Here is a 17,484-nt window from a genome sequence, read left to right on the forward strand (position 1 = left end):
AAATAGCTTTGTAGCATATTTAAATACAGGTGAGGTGCCGGAGGACTGGAGGGTTGCTCATGTTGACCCCTGTGAAAGAAGGGTAGTAGGGATATTCTAGGTAACTACAGACCAGTGGGCCTGATGTCAGTGGTGGGAAAGCTGCTGGAGAAGGTACTGAGGGATAGGATCTATTTATATTTAGAAAAGAATGGGCTGATGGTTTTGTGCGGGGGAGATCATGCCTTACCAACTTAATAGAGTTCTTTGACGAAGTGACCAGGTTGTTAGATGAAGGAAGGGCTGTAGATGTAATATACATGGACTTTAGTAAGGTGTTTGATAAGGATCCCCATTGTAGACTAATGGAGAAAATGAAGTCACATGGTGTGCAGGGTGTTCTAGCTCGGTGGATAAAGAACTGGTTGAGCAACAGGAGACGGAGAGTAGTAGTTGAAGGGAGTTTCTCGAAATGGAGAAAGGTGACCAATGGTGTTCCACAGGGATCAGTGGTGGGGCCACTGTTGTTTGTGATATACATAAATGATCTGGAAAATAAATTGAAACGAAGATTGATAGAGTAGCAAAAAGCATATGGGACTGTCAAAGAATACAGGAGAATATAGATAGGCTGGAGAGTTGGGCAGAGAAGTGGCAGATGGAGTTTAATCTAGGCAAATGTGAGGTGATGCATTTTAGGAAGTCTAATTCTAGAGCCAATTATACAGTAAATGGAAGAGCCTTGGGAAAAGTTGATGAGCAAAGAGCTCTGGGAGTTCAGGTCCATTGTAACCTGAAGGTGGCTGCACAGGTGGATAGAGTGGTCAGCAAAGCATATGGTATTTTTGCCTTCATTGGACGGGGTATTGAGTATAAGAGCTGGCAAGTTCAAGTTGTACAAGACTTTAGTTCGGCCACATTTAGAATACTGTGTACAGTTCTAGTCGCCACATTATCAAAAAGATGCTTTGGAGAGGGTGCAGAGAAGGTTTACGAGGATGTTGCCTGGTATGGAAGGTGCTAGCTATGAAGAGAGGTTGAGTAGGTTAAGTTTCTTTTCATTAGAGAAAAAAAAAGGAGATTGAGGGGGGACCTGATTGAGGTCTACAAAATCATGAAGGGTATAGACAGGGTAGATAGAGACAAGCTTTTTCCCAGGGTGAAGGATCCAAGAGAGGTCACGCTTTCAAGGTGAGAGGTGAAAAGTTTAAGGGGGATACACGCGGCAAGTACTTCACACAGAGGGTGGTGGGCGCCTGGAATGTGTTGCCAGCAGAGGTGGTAGAGGCAGGCACCATTATTTCCTACAGTCTCTAAAATAATGTTAGCTTTAATCATGTCAACACTCACACCATATTCCCTCTGCACTTAGTTGAGGCATTATTCCATTCTACTTATATAATAACTCCTCTGTAAAACTAGTCGGAACAAAATTTAGAATTAAATGGGAGAAAGTGAGGACTGCAGATGCTGGAGATCAGAGCTGAAAATGTGTTGCTGGAAAAGCGCATCTCCTGTTCCTTGGATGCTGCCTGACCTGCTGCGCTTTTCCAGCAACACATTTTCAGCTTAGAATTAAATGGGCTAAACATGTGATAACACAATTAATCAGCGTTATATGATTCAGACAAAAATTTAAAAAAAAACTCTAGCATAAATGCTTGAAATGAGATTAAATTTAGATACACAATTTAAATGAGATACAGTTAAAACTGAAATTAGTTTCACTGAACGGCAGTGAGTCAGTAACTAAAAAGTTAGTCCCAACACTAAAAGAATCTGTATTCACGAAACATCGTCGAGATTTGAAGGCCTGATCTAAAAGAGTGGGGGAAGCAGAATCAAGACTGACTTTTAAAAGGAAATGAGTAAATATCTGAAACAAAACTTTCAATGGATAGGGCGAAGGGCAGAAAATGAAACTAAGTGAATGGTAATTGCCAGACCTAATATACCCTTGATGAACTGAATAGCTTTTTTTTGTGTGGTCAGATTCCATGATTCTATAACCAGAGGAAGTGTGAAGGTATTTTCAAAGAGAAGGCTCTGCCGTTAAATGCTTTCATCTGCACTTCCTAGAGAACTCACGGATTCAAAGAAAATATCAATCAAAATGTTTCACCATTGTCAGTAGCAAATTATAATAAATGTTACTGGATTCCCAGGGAGTGAGGAGATAATGACTTACTCTCTGCAATTCTATCAGAGACCGTGACATTCGGTCAATCAGCAAGTTGAAACGCTCTAGTTCTTGAAGCAGCACCACGGTTGTTGGTGTGATTTGCAAAGCAAATTTTTTGTAGATATTGTCAAGATCAAACAGAACTGGAAGCTTGCTTTCAATGTCCTTCGCGACATGTCCAATATACTCATCCCTACCCATCCCAGTGCCAGATTCCCCTAGAACAAAAACATGGGATTATTTCATCACAAAACAGAAAATCATTCAATACATACAACAGCAAAATGCATTAGATGCCGGAGATCTGAAACAAACACAGAAGTTGCTGGAGACACACAGCAGGACTGGAGCATTTCTCAATAACCTCTCAGCAATCATGTTTCCTCTGTCAGTATCAATCCCTGGCTGGGAGGACCTGGTGATAATATTTCTCTACATTTCTCCTTTAGAGAGGTGTAGGCTTAAATGCTAGCACAGAGCTAGTTAAAACCACAGCAGGTTCAGGTACTTACACTATGTCATCATAGTAAACTGTCATTGCCAAACAGAACCTGACACTGAGCTCCATGGCTCAGTGAACCCAGGACAGATAATCAAGAGATTGATGGAAGAGAGAATTGGCATTACCTTTAATGGACACATGGAAAGAGCCCAAATATCTGACAGAGTATAGACCAACTGGTCAAAAACAAGGAAGATTTTCAGAAGGAGAGACAGGTTATGCATGAACTTTCCAACATGTTACTCAAGAGACGGGATGTTACTGCTTGGAGAGAAAGTGGAGGTTTGACACCCCTTGGACAAAAGGGGATGTTCCCCCAGTTTGGGGTGGTGGGGCGGGGCTGGAGAGGTTTGAAATCCCTAGGGAAAGATTTAAAGATGACAAGGATTTTAAATGGATTAGCAAAAATAGGGAGCCAGTGGAGCTATAACCCCAACGTAGTGGTCAAGCAGAATAAAATACTGGTGGCTCAATGTGCAAAACTAGGTTTGAGTGAAATAATTTATAATCCAACATTTAGAACATGGGCAGCAGCTTCTGCAACGGTCTAAATACCATTACCATCTCCAAACAAGTTTAAAGGCATGAGTACATTGGCCCAGATCAGGTTCAGATGCCACCTGTCAAGAACACTAATTACTGCAGAATATTTGTGTATTAATCTGCAGAAATGATAAAGGTTTATATAAAGCTACTAATATAGCAGTTAAAATTACAAAACAAAATAACTGAACAGTTAACGTAACTATGTGATGTATTTTACAAATTCAACAATATGTGGCTATTAAGTCTAGATGAATATTGTGTAAAAATGCGATTTACACATAGACAACAATCAAAGACAAATTCTAGCGATTCCAGCTGAAAGGTACCTGTTTGTGGTTGCAGATCTATCAGATGTCCCCACATACTTCGTGCTGCCTGAGTATAGTAACCAATCTCAGCATTGGGGTGAAGGCCAAATACTTCGGGAGTGTTGGCAAGTGGAAGAGATTCAATTTCCTCTGAAAATTAGCAATAATATATCGGAATATTGTAAAGTAATTTTTTAAAGTTTAGGAAATATCTGATTAGAGCCTGTGTTCCTTTGCCACTACTGTCTACCCCATCACATCTCAGAAACAGAGTTTTCTCAATTAAGTATCATTGCAAACATGGCCTCCTTTACATGCTGGTTGCTGGATGCTGCTAAACAGAGTGAAATGCCAAATAGTACCTGTATAATCATCTTTAACTTCACCCTCCGGGATCTTGTAGTCAACGTCATCGTTATAGAAGAAATGGAATGGCTGGAAAGTGTCAAAAATGAAATCCCCCAAAAACTCATCCATGTAGGTTGTCAGGATGCGCCGGTCAAAGCTGTCAATACAACGTCCACCGTACATAACCTGCAGATTGTTCCAAAAAAGAAACTATTCAGAGGCACCAAACCTGCTGAGTTTCTCCATCACTTTATGTACTTATTTTTGTGATGGAGGTTTGGACATAAATATTGGTGAAAGCATCACAAAGATAACACATCTGTTCTTCTTCAAATCAGAAGATGTGGGGTCATTTACATCTCATTGAGTGGGCAGGCATGAGCTCGGTTGAATAGCTCATTAGAAAGATGCCACTTCCAACCATAACACCACTCCCTCAGCACTGACCTTCCAACAGTGTTGCGCTCCCTCACACCAACCTTCTGACAGTGCAGCACCCCCTCAGCACCGACTCTCCCTCAGTGCAGCGCTCCCTCAGCACTGACCCTTCAACAGTGCTGTGCTCCCTCAGCACTGACCCTCCCTCAGTGCAGCACTCCCTCAGCGCAGCACTCCCTCAGCACTGACCCTCCAACAGTGCTGTGCTCCCTCAGTACCGACCCTCCGACAGTGCGGTGCTCCCTCAGCACTGACCCTCTGACAGTGCGGTGCTCCCTCAGCACTGACCCTCCCGCAGTGCAGCACTCCCTCAGCTCTGACCCTTCAACAGTGCTGTGCTCCCTCACACCAACCCTCTGACAGTGCAGCACCCCCTCAGCACCAACTCTCCCTCAGTGCAGCGCTCCCTCAGCACTGACCCTCCAACAGTGCGGTGCTCCCTCAGCACTGACCCTCCCTCAGTGCGGTGCTCTCTTAGCACTGACCCTCTGACAGTGCGGTGCTTCGTCAGCAATGACCCTCCCTCAGTGCAGTGCTCCCTCAGCACCGACCCTCCCTCAATGCAGCACCCCCTCAGCACCAACTCTCCCTCAGTGCAGTGCTCCCTCAGACCAACTCTCCCTCAGTGCAGCACCCCCTCAGCACCAACTCTCCCTCAGTGCAGCGCTCCCTCAGCACTGACCCTCCAACAGTGCGGTGCTCCCTCAACACTGACCCTCCCTCAGTGCAGCACTCCCTCAGCACCGGCCCTCTGATAGTGCGGTGCTTCGTCAGCAATGACCCTCCATCAGTGCAGTGCTCCCTCAGCACCGACCCTCCCTCAGTGCAGCACCCCCTCAGCACCGACTCTCCTTCAGTGCAGTGCTCCCTCAGACCGACTCTCCTCAGTGCAGCACCCCCTCAGCACCGACCCTCCCTCAGTGCAGCACCCCCTCAGCACCGACTCTCCCTCAGTGCAGTGCTCCCTCAGCACTGACCCTCCAACAGTGCGGTGCTCTCTTAGCACTGACCCTCCCTCAGTGCAGCACTCCCTCAGCACTGTCCCTCCCTCAGTGCGGTGCTCCCTCAGCACTGACCCTCCTTCAGTGCGGTGCTCCCTCAGCACTGACCTTCCCTCAGTGCGGTGCTCCCTCAGCACTGACCCTCCCTCAGTACGGTGCTCCCTCAGTACCGACCCTCCCTCAATGTGGTGCTCCCTCAGTACCGACCCTCCCTCAATTTGGTGCTCCCTCAGCACTGACAATCCAATTGTGGGGCACTTAGACAGTACCCTTCTGGAATATGCTATTGAACTTTGATGTCATGGTCAGAAATGTGTTTGTAGTTTGTTCTAAGGTAAACATTCTAAAGACTTTTAGAAATTATCAACAAACTATATTATTGATTGTAGTTTTGTCTGCAGTTTAGTAAATAGTCTGACATGGAGTGCAGTGGTTCAAGAAAGCAGCTTGTTTTCTCAAAGGCACCTAGGGACAGTGAATAAAAATAACAGTAGACACTATACCTCTCCAATCAAATACTTCAGACTGCCCCATGGAATTTTGGTGTCATTCTGATCAAAAGCCTTGGTCAGGTATGTTTTCAGGATCTCCATACAGACCTGAGGTACAGAGGGAGAAAGACAAATGAGTTTCCATTTTGTGCCTTTGTGAAATAAAAATTGTTTGGGAAGTATGTTTTGTTTGAAAAATACAGAGAAATTTCCATCAATTTTCATTGAATTCTGCCTTTTTTGATTAATGTGAAAAATGGAACATATTTCTCACACTTGCTTATAGCAGTGACAGTCTGATGCATGATGCAGTCTGTCACACGGTAACACATGGAAGTGAAAGAACAATGCCAGGGCCAGTCATATCCACTTTGACACACACCAATTCTTAATCTTAACTAGTTCTTCAGGAGGGTGTGGATTTCCTCCAGGGGCTGGTATGTAGCTTACAACAGAACTCTCATGATGCTGTTCACCTGTCTTCTACGTGGCATTGAAATAATACTGCAATCAGTTTGCAGTGGAAAGTCAGTTTGGTGAGACTCCGTCCCTCGCTCTCTCTCTCTCTCTCTTTCTCTCTCTCACACACACACTCACACAATATTACTTCTCTGTGTTTACATCATCTCTACCTCGAAAAGAAACGAAGTGACCATGAGCCATAGGAGCAGAAATTAGGCCAATCAGCCCCATTGAATCTGCTCCACCATTCAATCATAGCTGATAAGCTTCTCAACCCCATTTTCCCACTTTCTCCTCATAACCTTTGATCTCCTTGACAGTCAAGAACCTATCTCTCTTAAATATACTCAATAACATGGCTTTGACAGCCTTTTGTGGCAATGAACTCCATAGATTCACCACTTTCTGGCTGAAGACATTTCTCCCTATCTCCATTCTAAAAACGTCTTCCCTTTACTCTAAGGCTGTGCCCTTGGGTCCTCCGGGTCCTACCAATGGAGACATCTTCCCAACATCCAATCTATCCAGGCCATTCAGTATTCTGTATGTGTCAATTAGATCCCCCCTCATCCTTCTAAACTCCATTAAGCATAGATCCAGAGTCCTCAAACATTCCTCGTATGTTAAGCTTTGCATTTGTGGAACCATTCTTGTGAACTTATTCTGAACACACTCTAGGGCCAGTACATCCTTCCTGAGATATGTGGCCCAAAGCTGTGCACAATATTCCAACTGACCAGAGCCTTATAGAGGCTCAGACGTCCCTGCTTTTATATTCAAGTCCTTTCAAAATAAACGCCATCATTGCATTTGCCTTCCTAACTACTGACTCACCTGCAAGTTTACTTTGAAATTATCCTGGAATAGGACCCTCAAGTCTCTTTGAACTTCAGACATCTGAATTTTCACCCCATTTAGAAAATAGTCCTTGCCTCTACTTCCTACCAAAGTGCACAACCACGCACTTTCCCACGTTGTACTCCATCTGCCACGCCCTTTCTCCTAACCTGTCCAAATCCTTCTGCAGCCTCCCTGCCTCCTCAATGCTACCTGTTCCTCTACCTGTCCTTGTATCATCTACAAACTTAGCCAGACTGCCCTCAGTTCCTTCATCTAGATCGTTAATGTATAAAGTGAAAAGTTGTGATGCCAACACTGAGCCTTGCACCTGTTACCAGCTGTTACCAGCTGCCATCCTGAGAAGGACCAGTGAAACTCGAGTTTCATTTTCCATCAGTTGCTAATATGTAAGTTAAATGATCCATGGAATGAAAATTAAATCTAGAAGCCACTTCACCAGGAAATCGGATTCATTGAAATCATATGAGACATTCCACCCAATTTTGCCGTATTTTCTTCGTTCCTGGACAACAGCGTGGAAGAATGCCAACACGTAGATGAGTGACATGTAGGCCGTGTGGGGGCACGAGTTCAAGGCTTCATGACTGATCTTGAAATAAGTAGCTCTCATGTTCAGCTTGAGACCATTGGGTGGTTCTGTAACGACCTGCAGTGATCATGAATTGATACTGGTTAGATGATCATGAACTGAGTACTGTCACTGATTAGAGGGTAGTTATGTAGTGACATTTTGATACTGTATTTCTGACCAGCCCACTGGTAACAATCAGCTGATTAAAGGTAACAACAGAGCAATATGGGGATTCAATCATAAAGATATCCAAGTAGTTTTTTGATTGTAGTACACACTTGAATTTATTGTAAACATTCCAAACTGCTTCACAAGGGTGATAATCATACAACATTCAACAACAATCTCATCCGGCAATGTTCAGGCAGATGACTAAAGGTTTGGTCAAAGCAATAGATTTTAAGGAACAATTTATAAATACAGAAAGATGGAGAAGAGGAGAGGAGAGATGGTGGAAGCAAAAAGGAGGATGAAGAGAGACAGAGAGAAGATGAGGTGGAGAGAGCAGGGGTAAGATGGAGAGGGGGAGAGGAGGAGATGGCAAGAGGAAGGGGATAGTGGAGGAGAGGAAAGAGGAGAGGCAAGTTGGTGGAGATGTATAGGGAGGAAATTCCAAAGCTAGGTGCCCAGGCAACTGAAGACACAGCCAACACTGATGGACTGATTAAAATCAAGGGATGCACAAGAGGTCAGCGTTGGAGTATCACAAAGATACTAAAGGGTGTGAAAACTAAACTAGCTGGGCAGACTAAGCTAGAGTATTGATCACTGGAGACACAGTGGCAGATACTTAAGGTGATATTTCAGAGTCTTCAGAATAAATATACTCCTATTATGAAGTAAAATTCTATAATGAGAACCCACCATGTGTAGACACAATACTTCAGCTGAGGTCACTCCATTGTTTTGTAAGGTTCAGTATAAGGTATTTTCTTTTATAATCTATACTCTTACTGATAAAGCCTAGGATGTTGTTCATGTTATTAACTATTCCAGCGATCTTCAATAATTTCTGCACATATACACCCTGGTCCCTCAGCTCTTACACTCTCTTCAGAGTTGTACCCATTATTTTATTTCACCTCTATTACTTTTGTACACCAAGGAGACTTCAACATCCAAAGAAATAGGAACTTGAGGTAGTGTTGACTGTCAGCATCCATGGCTAGTTTTAGGCATTGCTTTTAAGACAGGAGGAGAGATACTAGTGCTCTAAGTATTTGTTTCAACTTTATCATTTTACTAATCTAAATATTGGACTTCTAAAAATTCTGAGTTTACCTTCAATGAGTTCTGAAGTATTCCAATGGGAAAGTCTTGGATTGGATCAGTGGTGAGCCACAAACGGAAATCAGGATGGGGTTTGTGTATTTGTTCCAATGCTTTCTCCAGCTCTTTCAGCCATTTGACAAGAAGATGACAGTTTTGTAACATCAGCCACTGCCCACGGGCTACGGCTGTCTCCAGCAACTGCAGTGCTACCTGACAGACAGAATGAATGGAACACCTAACGCATTTACATAGAATGATCAAAGTCACACAACTGGCCCTTGGTTACTAGAGTGTTATGCTTATTTCTACAGTGAAGGAACACAGAGGTAATTTCTTTACTCAGAGAGCAGTAAGGATATGGAATGCTTTGCCTGCAAAGGTAGTAGATTTGCCAACTTTAAGTACATTTAAGTCGTCATTGGACAGGCATATGGATGTACATAGAATAGTGTAGGTTAGATGGGCTTCAGGTTGGTATGACAGGTCGGCGCAACATCGAGGGCCGAAGGGCCTGTACTGCGCTGGAATGTTCTATGTTTTAATAAGTTGTAATAACATACATCACTTATTGGAGATAATTTTGTCTTGTTTACACAAATATTTCATTATTTGATAATCTTCTATTTTAATGCAGGTACAATTGAAGTTATTTTAAACAGGTAAAGATAATGTGCAGATAGATAATATGGAAACACTGCAGTCGTGGTCTTACCCTGTCCAGCAGGAGGCTGGGAGGGTGCCTAGGCCAGGCCAGGTGAGTTAGGGATGCACTTGCCTTAGCTGGTTTCCTGTTTCCTGATCACCTTCTGCATTATTTTCCACATGTATGCTTGTGGGGCAAAAATAATTAATGGAGGCTCATGCATAAAGAATGAGTACTGAAGCAAGCTCTGGAACTTTGTAAAGCCAGCATACACCAGCACCTTAAGGAAAGGAAAGGGAAAAATTGGAAATGAAGGAGCTTCTTCATGTTGGATGGATGGCTCTGTTCACACTTCCAGTTGCTGAAGATCTCAATGTACTGGGAATCACTACACTACTGATGTGGAAGACATGGCACTGTACAACACTGGTGTGTAGGTAAAGCCAGTACTGGTACTCCAAGAGCAGGGTTGGTGAAGTAACACATAAACTCTGCAGCTGAGTGATAGTTTATAAAGTGAATCTTAACATAATTAGAATGTATAAATGTTTTAAAATACACACATAGCTTAGTAGGAATAATCAGTTGCCCAATTAAAATTCAATAGACATAGTTGATCTACCTTTTCTTGCCCTTGTCCCATAGCAAGGAATTTAAGTCTGCTTGTTCCAAAACCTGACCTCTCAGCCAACTTTAAGAGATCAGATGCTGGGTCCGAGCCAGGACTCAGGATAAAGACAATGGGAGAATTTGGTGTGCTTTGCTCAAAGATGGCCTCAAAACTAATGACGGGTGGTTGAACAAACCTGGGGAAAATTGAAATGGATTAGATCAGCACTCATCCCTGTTGTAAAAGTGGGTTATTAAAAATTCAAACAGTTCTAGTTAACATTTAATTTTTTTCTAAATCAGTTCTGTGCTGTTACAAAGAGAAGTGCATCTAGTGAGACTAACAAGATGATTGTTATACTGTGGGTATCAGAGTTATTACCACTAAAAAACAGAAATTAATAAAACCAAATATGGGTTAGAGAGACTTAACTAGCTAAATACAGGGGGACAATTGAAGAGAAACCTTGCTAATTTACTCTGGTGTTAGAGGCACACATCTGCACCTTTCCAGTATCTATTAGGTAGAGTGGATTCTAATTGTGTTAAGAAGCTCAGGGACTCAAATTACTTGTTGCCACCTGATATTGCTGAACCAACAACAGGCATCAATACAGTAGAATAGCAGCAATCCATACGTACTCATTTTAAACAACAAACTCTGTTTCCCAGCGCACAAATTGTATTGTTAACTGGAAAAATAATCAGCAGTTCTAAAAAGGGGTCATTGATGACTTGAAAGGTTGAATCTGACCCTAACTAATCAGAACAGGAATCCTAGTTTTGTGTTTGATGCTTCTTTATTCTACATAAATATCTGAACATGAAAGACTGGAGTATCATTTTGCAGTAAAACACAACCCTTAACCAGTCACATTGAAAATACTGCAGTCGCATTTACTCCTAGGCAAGAATTTGTGAAAATATAACCTTTTAGATTGTTATAAAATGTAAAGCTGTAAAAACCTTCACTAATCAAAATGTTAATTGTATAAATATCTACCAACATATCACAGACACAGCCTACACAGAAACCTGGCCCATTTGATGGTTGTGTTATTGATATTGAATTGTCCCGCAGTGGGATGATTTCTTGAGCAGGTAATGGGGTAATTCAATCACTTACTTTTCTCCCATTGTGATGGTGATGTAATCCATCACTGCACGGTAAACACGATCAACTCGGAAACACCGCAGCAGAAGCAGCTTCTGGAAATCATTCAAAGTGCTTTTGTACTGAAGAGGGAAATCAGCTTGCTCCGGTGCATCAAGGTCATACCACTGGGAGAAAAAGCACAAAATCAAAATGCAGAACTATTCACCATCGCCTATGCGTGTTATGGAGGAGTGGAGTGTTAGAACTGAAACACTTGGACTCATGGCAAATTAAATGACAATTAACACAAACATTCCAATGTAATCACTGCATGATTAGTATTGCTAAATTAGCACAGAGCCGAGATGCTGCTCACAGCTCTGCACTGGTGAATGTGGTCATTCCAAATGACCAAGCTTATCCACACCACTCCCCGGGGGAGATCACTGTCCACACCCCGGGGGGAGATCACTGTCCACTCCCCGCAGGGAGATCACTGTCCACACCCCAGGGGGAGATCACTGTCCACTCCCCGGGGGAAATCAGTGTCCACTCCGCGGGGGGAGATCAGTGTCCACTCCGCGGGGGGAGATCACTGTCCACTCCCCGGGGGGAGATCACTGTCCACTCCCCGGGGGAGATCACTGTCCACTCCGCGGGGGAGATCAGTGTCCACTCCCCGGGGGGAGATCAGTGTCCACTCCCCGGGGGGAGATGACTGTCCACTCCCCGGGGGGAGGTCACTGTCCACTCCGCGGGGGGAGATCACTGTCCACTCCCCGGACGGAGATCACTGTCCACTCCCCGGGGTGAGATCACTGTCCACTCCCCGGGGGGAGATCACTGTCCACTCCGCAGGGGGAGATCACTGTCCACTCCCCGGACGGAGATCACTATCCACTCCCCGGGGGGAGATCACTGTCCACTCCCCGGACGGAGATCACTGTCCACTCCCCGGGGGGAGATCACTGTCCACTCCGCAGGGGGAGATCACTGTCCACACCCCGGGGGAGATCACTGTCCACTCCCCGGGGGGAGATCACTGTCCACTCCCAGGGGGAGATCACTGTCCACTCCCGGGGGGAGATCACTGTCCACTCCCCGGGGGGAGATCACTGTCCACACCCCGGGGGGAGATCACTGTCCACTCCCCGGGGGGAGATCAGTTTCCATTCCCAAGAGGGAGATCACTGTCTGTAAGAATGTGCGTGTGAGAGTGTGGTGTTGGTGTGGGTGTGTGTGAGGTTGTGTATATGCGTGGGTGTGTGTGGGTGGTGTATGGGGGAGTGCGGGGGTTAGTGGGGGGGATTGTGTGTCTGGGTGTGTGTGTCTGGGTGTATGTGTGGGGAGGCTGGGGAGATGTGAGTGTGTGTGTGTGTGTGTGTGTGTGTGTGTGTGTTGTGTGAGAGGGTATGTGAGGGGCTCTGGTGGGTGTGGGTGTGTGTGTTGGGTACATCGGGATATGTATGTGTGGGGGGGGGCTGCGGGATGTGGGTGTGAGTGTGGGTGTGTGTATATGGAGGTTGTGATTGTGAGTGAGGGTGCGTGTGGGTGTGTATATGTGTGGGGGGTCTGGGCATGTGTGGATGTGTGTGTGGGGTGTATGTGAGTGTGGGTGTGTGGGGGGCATGTGTGGGGGGTGTATGGGTGTGTGTGTGTGTATGTGTGCGAATGTGTGTGGGGTGTGTGGGGGGTGCTGTGTCTGGGGTGTGTTTATGTTGGAGGGTCTGGGGGATGCGTGTGCGTGTAGGGGGGGTCTGGGTGTGTGTGGGTGTGGGTGTGAGGGAGTGGGGGGGTCTGGGTATGTGTGGAGCATGTGCGTGTGTGTTTGTGTGCGGGGGGGTCTGGGTATGCATGGGTGCATTTGGGTGTGTTTGGGGGGTGGGTCTGGGTGTGAGGGTGTTTGGGAGTGTGGGGGTGTGTGTGTGTGTGGCGTGTGGGTGGTGTGGGGGGATGTGGGTTTGTGTGTGTGTGTGTGTTTGTGGGGTGGGTCTGGGTGTGAGGGTGTTTGGGAGTATGGGGGTGGGTGGTGTGGGGGAATGTGGGTTTGTGTGTATGTGTGTGGGTGTGTGTGAGTGTGTGTGTGTGTGGGTGAGTTTGGGTGTGTTTGGGGGGTGGGTCTGAGTGTGAGGGTGTTTGGGAGTGTGTGTGTGTATGTGTGTGTGTGTGTGTGTGGTGTGTGGGGGGATGTGGGTTTGTGTGTGTGTGTGTTGTGTGGGGGGATGTGGGTTTGTGTGTGTATGTGTGTGTGTGTGTGTGTGGGGGGGGTATGGGTGTGGGCAGTCTTCATGCTGGAGGCTTCCCCTAGCCCGCTCTTTGCGATGCCTCAACTACAGGCCAGAAGATGCACATCCTCTTTTTGTTGTCTGCCCAGAGTGTGCACTATAATCAGCCAGTCCAGGAATTGCTGGGTGATTGTTTCCTCCTGAATTGTTCCTGGAGGTTAGGTCTGGTCCCAAAGGGAAGCCCCCAGCCTCACAGTGTGAGCCATCCTGACAAACTGCTCATGGCTCCATGGACTCTTATTGCCATCTGCTGGCAATGCACTGAAACTACAAATCACATCTCGTCAGTGCAATGTTAACTCACATTCATCTGTAATTTTAAATGCACAATTGTACATTTATTGCCTACTATGGTTGTCATATTTAAGAGATTCATTGAAATATGCTTGATCAAAATGCCTTCATTTTCAGTGGCAGTGAGATTGAGGAGGTGACTGGGAGTGGGGAGACTGAGGAGCTGAGTGGGAGAGTGAGGAGCTGAGTGGGAGCGAAGAGAGTGAGGGCAGAGTGGGAGCGAGGAAAGTGAGAAGCTAAGTGCGAGTGGGTAGAGTGAGGAGGTGAATGGGACCGTGGAGAGTGAGGAGTGAGCAGGAGCGGAGAGACGAGCTGAGTGGGAACGGGGAGAGTGAGGAGCTGAGTAGGAAAGGGGTGAGTGAGGAGCTGAGGGGGTGTGGGGAGAGTGAGGAGTGAATGGGAGGAGGGAGAGTGAGGAGCTGAGTGGGGTCAGGGTGACGGGCTGAGTGGGAGAGTGAGGAGCTGAATGGGAGTGGGGAGGGTGAAGAGCTGAGTGGGAAAGGGGAGAGTGAGGAGCTGAATGGGAATGGGGAGAGTGAGGAGCTGAGTGGGAGAGGGGAGAGTGAGGAGCTGAGTGGGAGGGGGGAGAGTGAGGAAATGAGTGGGAATGGGGAGAGTGAGGAGCTCAGTGGAAGGGGGAGAGTGAGGAGCTGAGTGGGAGGGGAGAGTGAGGAGCTGAGTGGGAGCGGGGAGAGTGAGATGAGTGGGAGAGGAGAGAGTGAGGGGCAGAATGGGAGGGGGAGAGTGAGGAGCTGAGTGGGAGGGAAGAGTGAGGAGCTGAGTGGGAGCGGGGAGAGTGAGGAGATGAGTGGGAGAGGGGAGAGTGAGGAGCTGAGTGGGAGAGGGGAGAGTGAGGAAATGAGTGGGAATGGGGAGAGTGAGGAGCTGAGTGGGAGGGGGAGAGTGAGGAGCTGAGTGGGAGGGGGAGAGTGAGGAGCTGAGTGGGAGGGGGAGAGTGAGGAGCTGAGTGGGAGGGGAGAGTGAGGAGCTGAGTGGGAGAGTGAGGAGCTGAGTGGGAGGGTGGAGAGTGAGGAGCTGAGTGGGTTCGGGGAGAGTGAGGATCTGAGTGGGATTGAGGAGATTGAGGAGCTGAGTAGGAATGGAGAAAGTGAGGGGCAGAGTGGGAATGGGGAGAGTGAGGAGCTAAGTGCGAGTGGGGAGTGTGAGGAGGTGGATGGAACGGGGAGAATGAGGTGTGAGCGGGAGCGGGGAGAGTGAGGAGCTGAGTGGGAGGGGGAGAGTGAGGAGCTGAGTGGGGGTGGGGAGAGTGAGGATCTTAATGGGAGACTGAGAAGCTGAGTAGACGGGGGAGAGTTAGGAGCTGTGTGTGAGTGGGGAGAGTGAAGAGCTGAGTGGGAGTGATTGAACTTCACTCTGGGAAGGTGAACCCAAGACATTACACAATTGGTGTCTCCCATCCGCCCTCCTCCTCTCACCAAACAAAAAGACTGGTGTGTTGATGAGGTAGTTATTCCACTTTTTTATCATGTGATTGGTATAAACTTTTTGTGTTTTTCCTTTTTTATTTATCTATTATTTATATATTATAGTTGGACTCAGTTAAGCTTAAAATTAAAAATGGCAGGAGATTGCATAACAGTGTTATGTTCCTCTTGCTCAATGTGGCAGCTCAGGGACGTGGCTGATGCCCCTGATTCCTTCACATGCAGGAGGTGTGTCCAGCTGCAGCTCTGGAGCTGCGGATGGACTCATTTTGGAGTATCCGTGTTGTGAGGAAGTTGTGGATAGCATGTTTAGTGAATTGGTCATACCACAGGTTAGAATTGCTGAGGGAGAAAGGGAATGGGTGACCAAAAGGCAGAGGAAGAGCAGGAAGGCAGTGCAGGTGTCCCCTGCGGTCATCTCCTTCCAAAACAGGTATACTGTTTTGGATACTGTTGAGGGAGATGGCTCACTAGGGGAAGGCAGCAGTCGTCAGGTTCATGGCACCATGGCTGGCCTGCTGTACAGAAGGGCTGCAAGAAGAGTGGAAGGGTTATAGTCATAGGGGATTCAGCTGAAAGGGGAGTAGATAGGTGGCTCTGTGATTGAAAACTGTATATTGCCTGCCAGGTGCACGGGCCAGGGATGTCTCAGATTGGCTGCAGGACATTCTGAAGGAAGAGGGTGAACAGCTAGCTGTCATGGTGCATACAGGCACCAATGATACAGGTAAAGAATGGGTTGAGGACCCACAAGCAGAAATTTAGGGAATTAGGAGCCAAGTTTAATGGTAGGACCTCAGTGTCATGTACTAGTCAGACTAAAAATGGAAGAAGGGATGGCATGGTGGCTCAGTGGTTAGCAATGTTGCCTCACAGAGCCAGGGACCTGGGTTCAATTCCAGCCTCGGGTGTGGAGTTTGCATGTTTTCTGGGTGGGTTTCCTCTCACAATCCAAAGATGTGCAGGGTAGGTGAATTGGCTAAGCTAAATTGCCAATAGTGTTCAGGGATGTATCGGTTAGGTGCATTAGTCGGGACTAAATGCAGAGTAATAGAGTCGGGGAAATGGGTCTAGGTGGGACACTCTTCAGAGGGTTGGCCAAAATGGCCTGTTGTGCCAAAATGGCCTGTTGTGCCAAAATGGCCTGTTCCTCTCTGTGGGGATTCTATGAAGAATAGGCAGGATGAATGCTTAGCTTGAGAGATGGTGCAGGAGGGATAGGTTCAGATTTCTGGGACATTGGGACTGGTTCTGGGGGAGGTGAGACTATTAGAAATTGGACGGTCTACACCTGGGCCAGACTGGAACAAATGGCCTTGGGAGTGCTTTTGTTAACGCTGTTGGGAAGGGTTTAAACTAATGTAGCAGGGGGATGGGAACCAAATGAGGAAGTTCATGGACTGGAAGGAGGTAGTAACTAAAGCCTATAAGGAAGAAGATAATGAAGTCAGTGTGACTAAGGAGAATAATAGGCAGGGAGCAGATGATGAACGCAAAGGGATTGGTGGTCTGAGGTGCATTTGTTTTAATGCAAGATGTATAGTAGGTCAGGCAGATGAACCGAAGGCTTGGATTAGAACCTGGGGAGTATGATTTATTGATATTCATATCCAGAGGACACAGCTTAAAAATACGGGGTAGACCATTTAGGACAGAGATGAGGAGAAACTTCTTCACCCAGAGAGTGGTGGCTGTGTGGAATGCTCTGCCCCAGAGGGCAGTGGAGGCCCAGTCTCTGGATTTATTTAAGAAAGAGTTGGACAGAGCTCTCAAAGATAGTGGAATCAAGGGTTATGGAGATAAGGCAGGAAGCGGATACTGATTAGGAATGATCAGCCATGATCATATTGAATGGAAGTGCAGGCTCAAAGGGCTGAATGGCCTACTCCTGCACCTATTGTCTATTGTCTATTACTGAGGCTTGGTCAAGGTAAGGGCATAATTGACAACTAAATATCCCAAGATATTGATGCTTCAGGCGGAATATATAGGGAAGTGAAAGGGGTGGAGGAGTTGCACTACTGGTCACAGCTGGGCTGAAGGAGGCACTAAGGAGGACTCGAGCAATATGGGCAGAGCTCAGAGATAGGAAGGGTGTGGTAACAATGTTGGGGTTGTCCTACAGGCCCCCCAGCAGCAAGTGTGCGATAG

At 46.5% G+C, this 17,484-nt stretch overlaps 1 protein-coding gene across 1 annotated transcript in view; it reads right to left on the reverse strand.

The window, feature by feature from the left end:
• dnah10 (dynein axonemal heavy chain 10) overlaps positions 1-17,484 on the reverse strand; it is a 330,367-nt gene that overhangs the window by 33,972 nt on the left and 278,911 nt on the right. Inside the window, exons 68-75 of the mRNA XM_060844124.1 lie at positions 11,340-11,494; positions 10,227-10,410; positions 8,971-9,171; positions 7,555-7,764; positions 5,808-5,903; positions 3,880-4,051; positions 3,536-3,667; positions 2,168-2,379 (exon numbers count right to left, since the gene is read on the reverse strand). Coding sequence (XP_060700107.1) covers positions 2,168-2,379; positions 3,536-3,667; positions 3,880-4,051; positions 5,808-5,903; positions 7,555-7,764; positions 8,971-9,171; positions 10,227-10,410; positions 11,340-11,494 — 1,362 coding nt within the window. The remainder of the gene's footprint in view (positions 1-2,167; positions 2,380-3,535; positions 3,668-3,879; positions 4,052-5,807; positions 5,904-7,554; positions 7,765-8,970; positions 9,172-10,226; positions 10,411-11,339; positions 11,495-17,484) is intronic.

Source organism: Hemiscyllium ocellatum, chromosome 24, assembly GCF_020745735.1.
Source record: "Hemiscyllium ocellatum isolate sHemOce1 chromosome 24, sHemOce1.pat.X.cur, whole genome shotgun sequence".
Classification (NCBI taxonomy): domain Eukaryota; kingdom Metazoa; phylum Chordata; class Chondrichthyes; order Orectolobiformes; family Hemiscylliidae; genus Hemiscyllium; species Hemiscyllium ocellatum.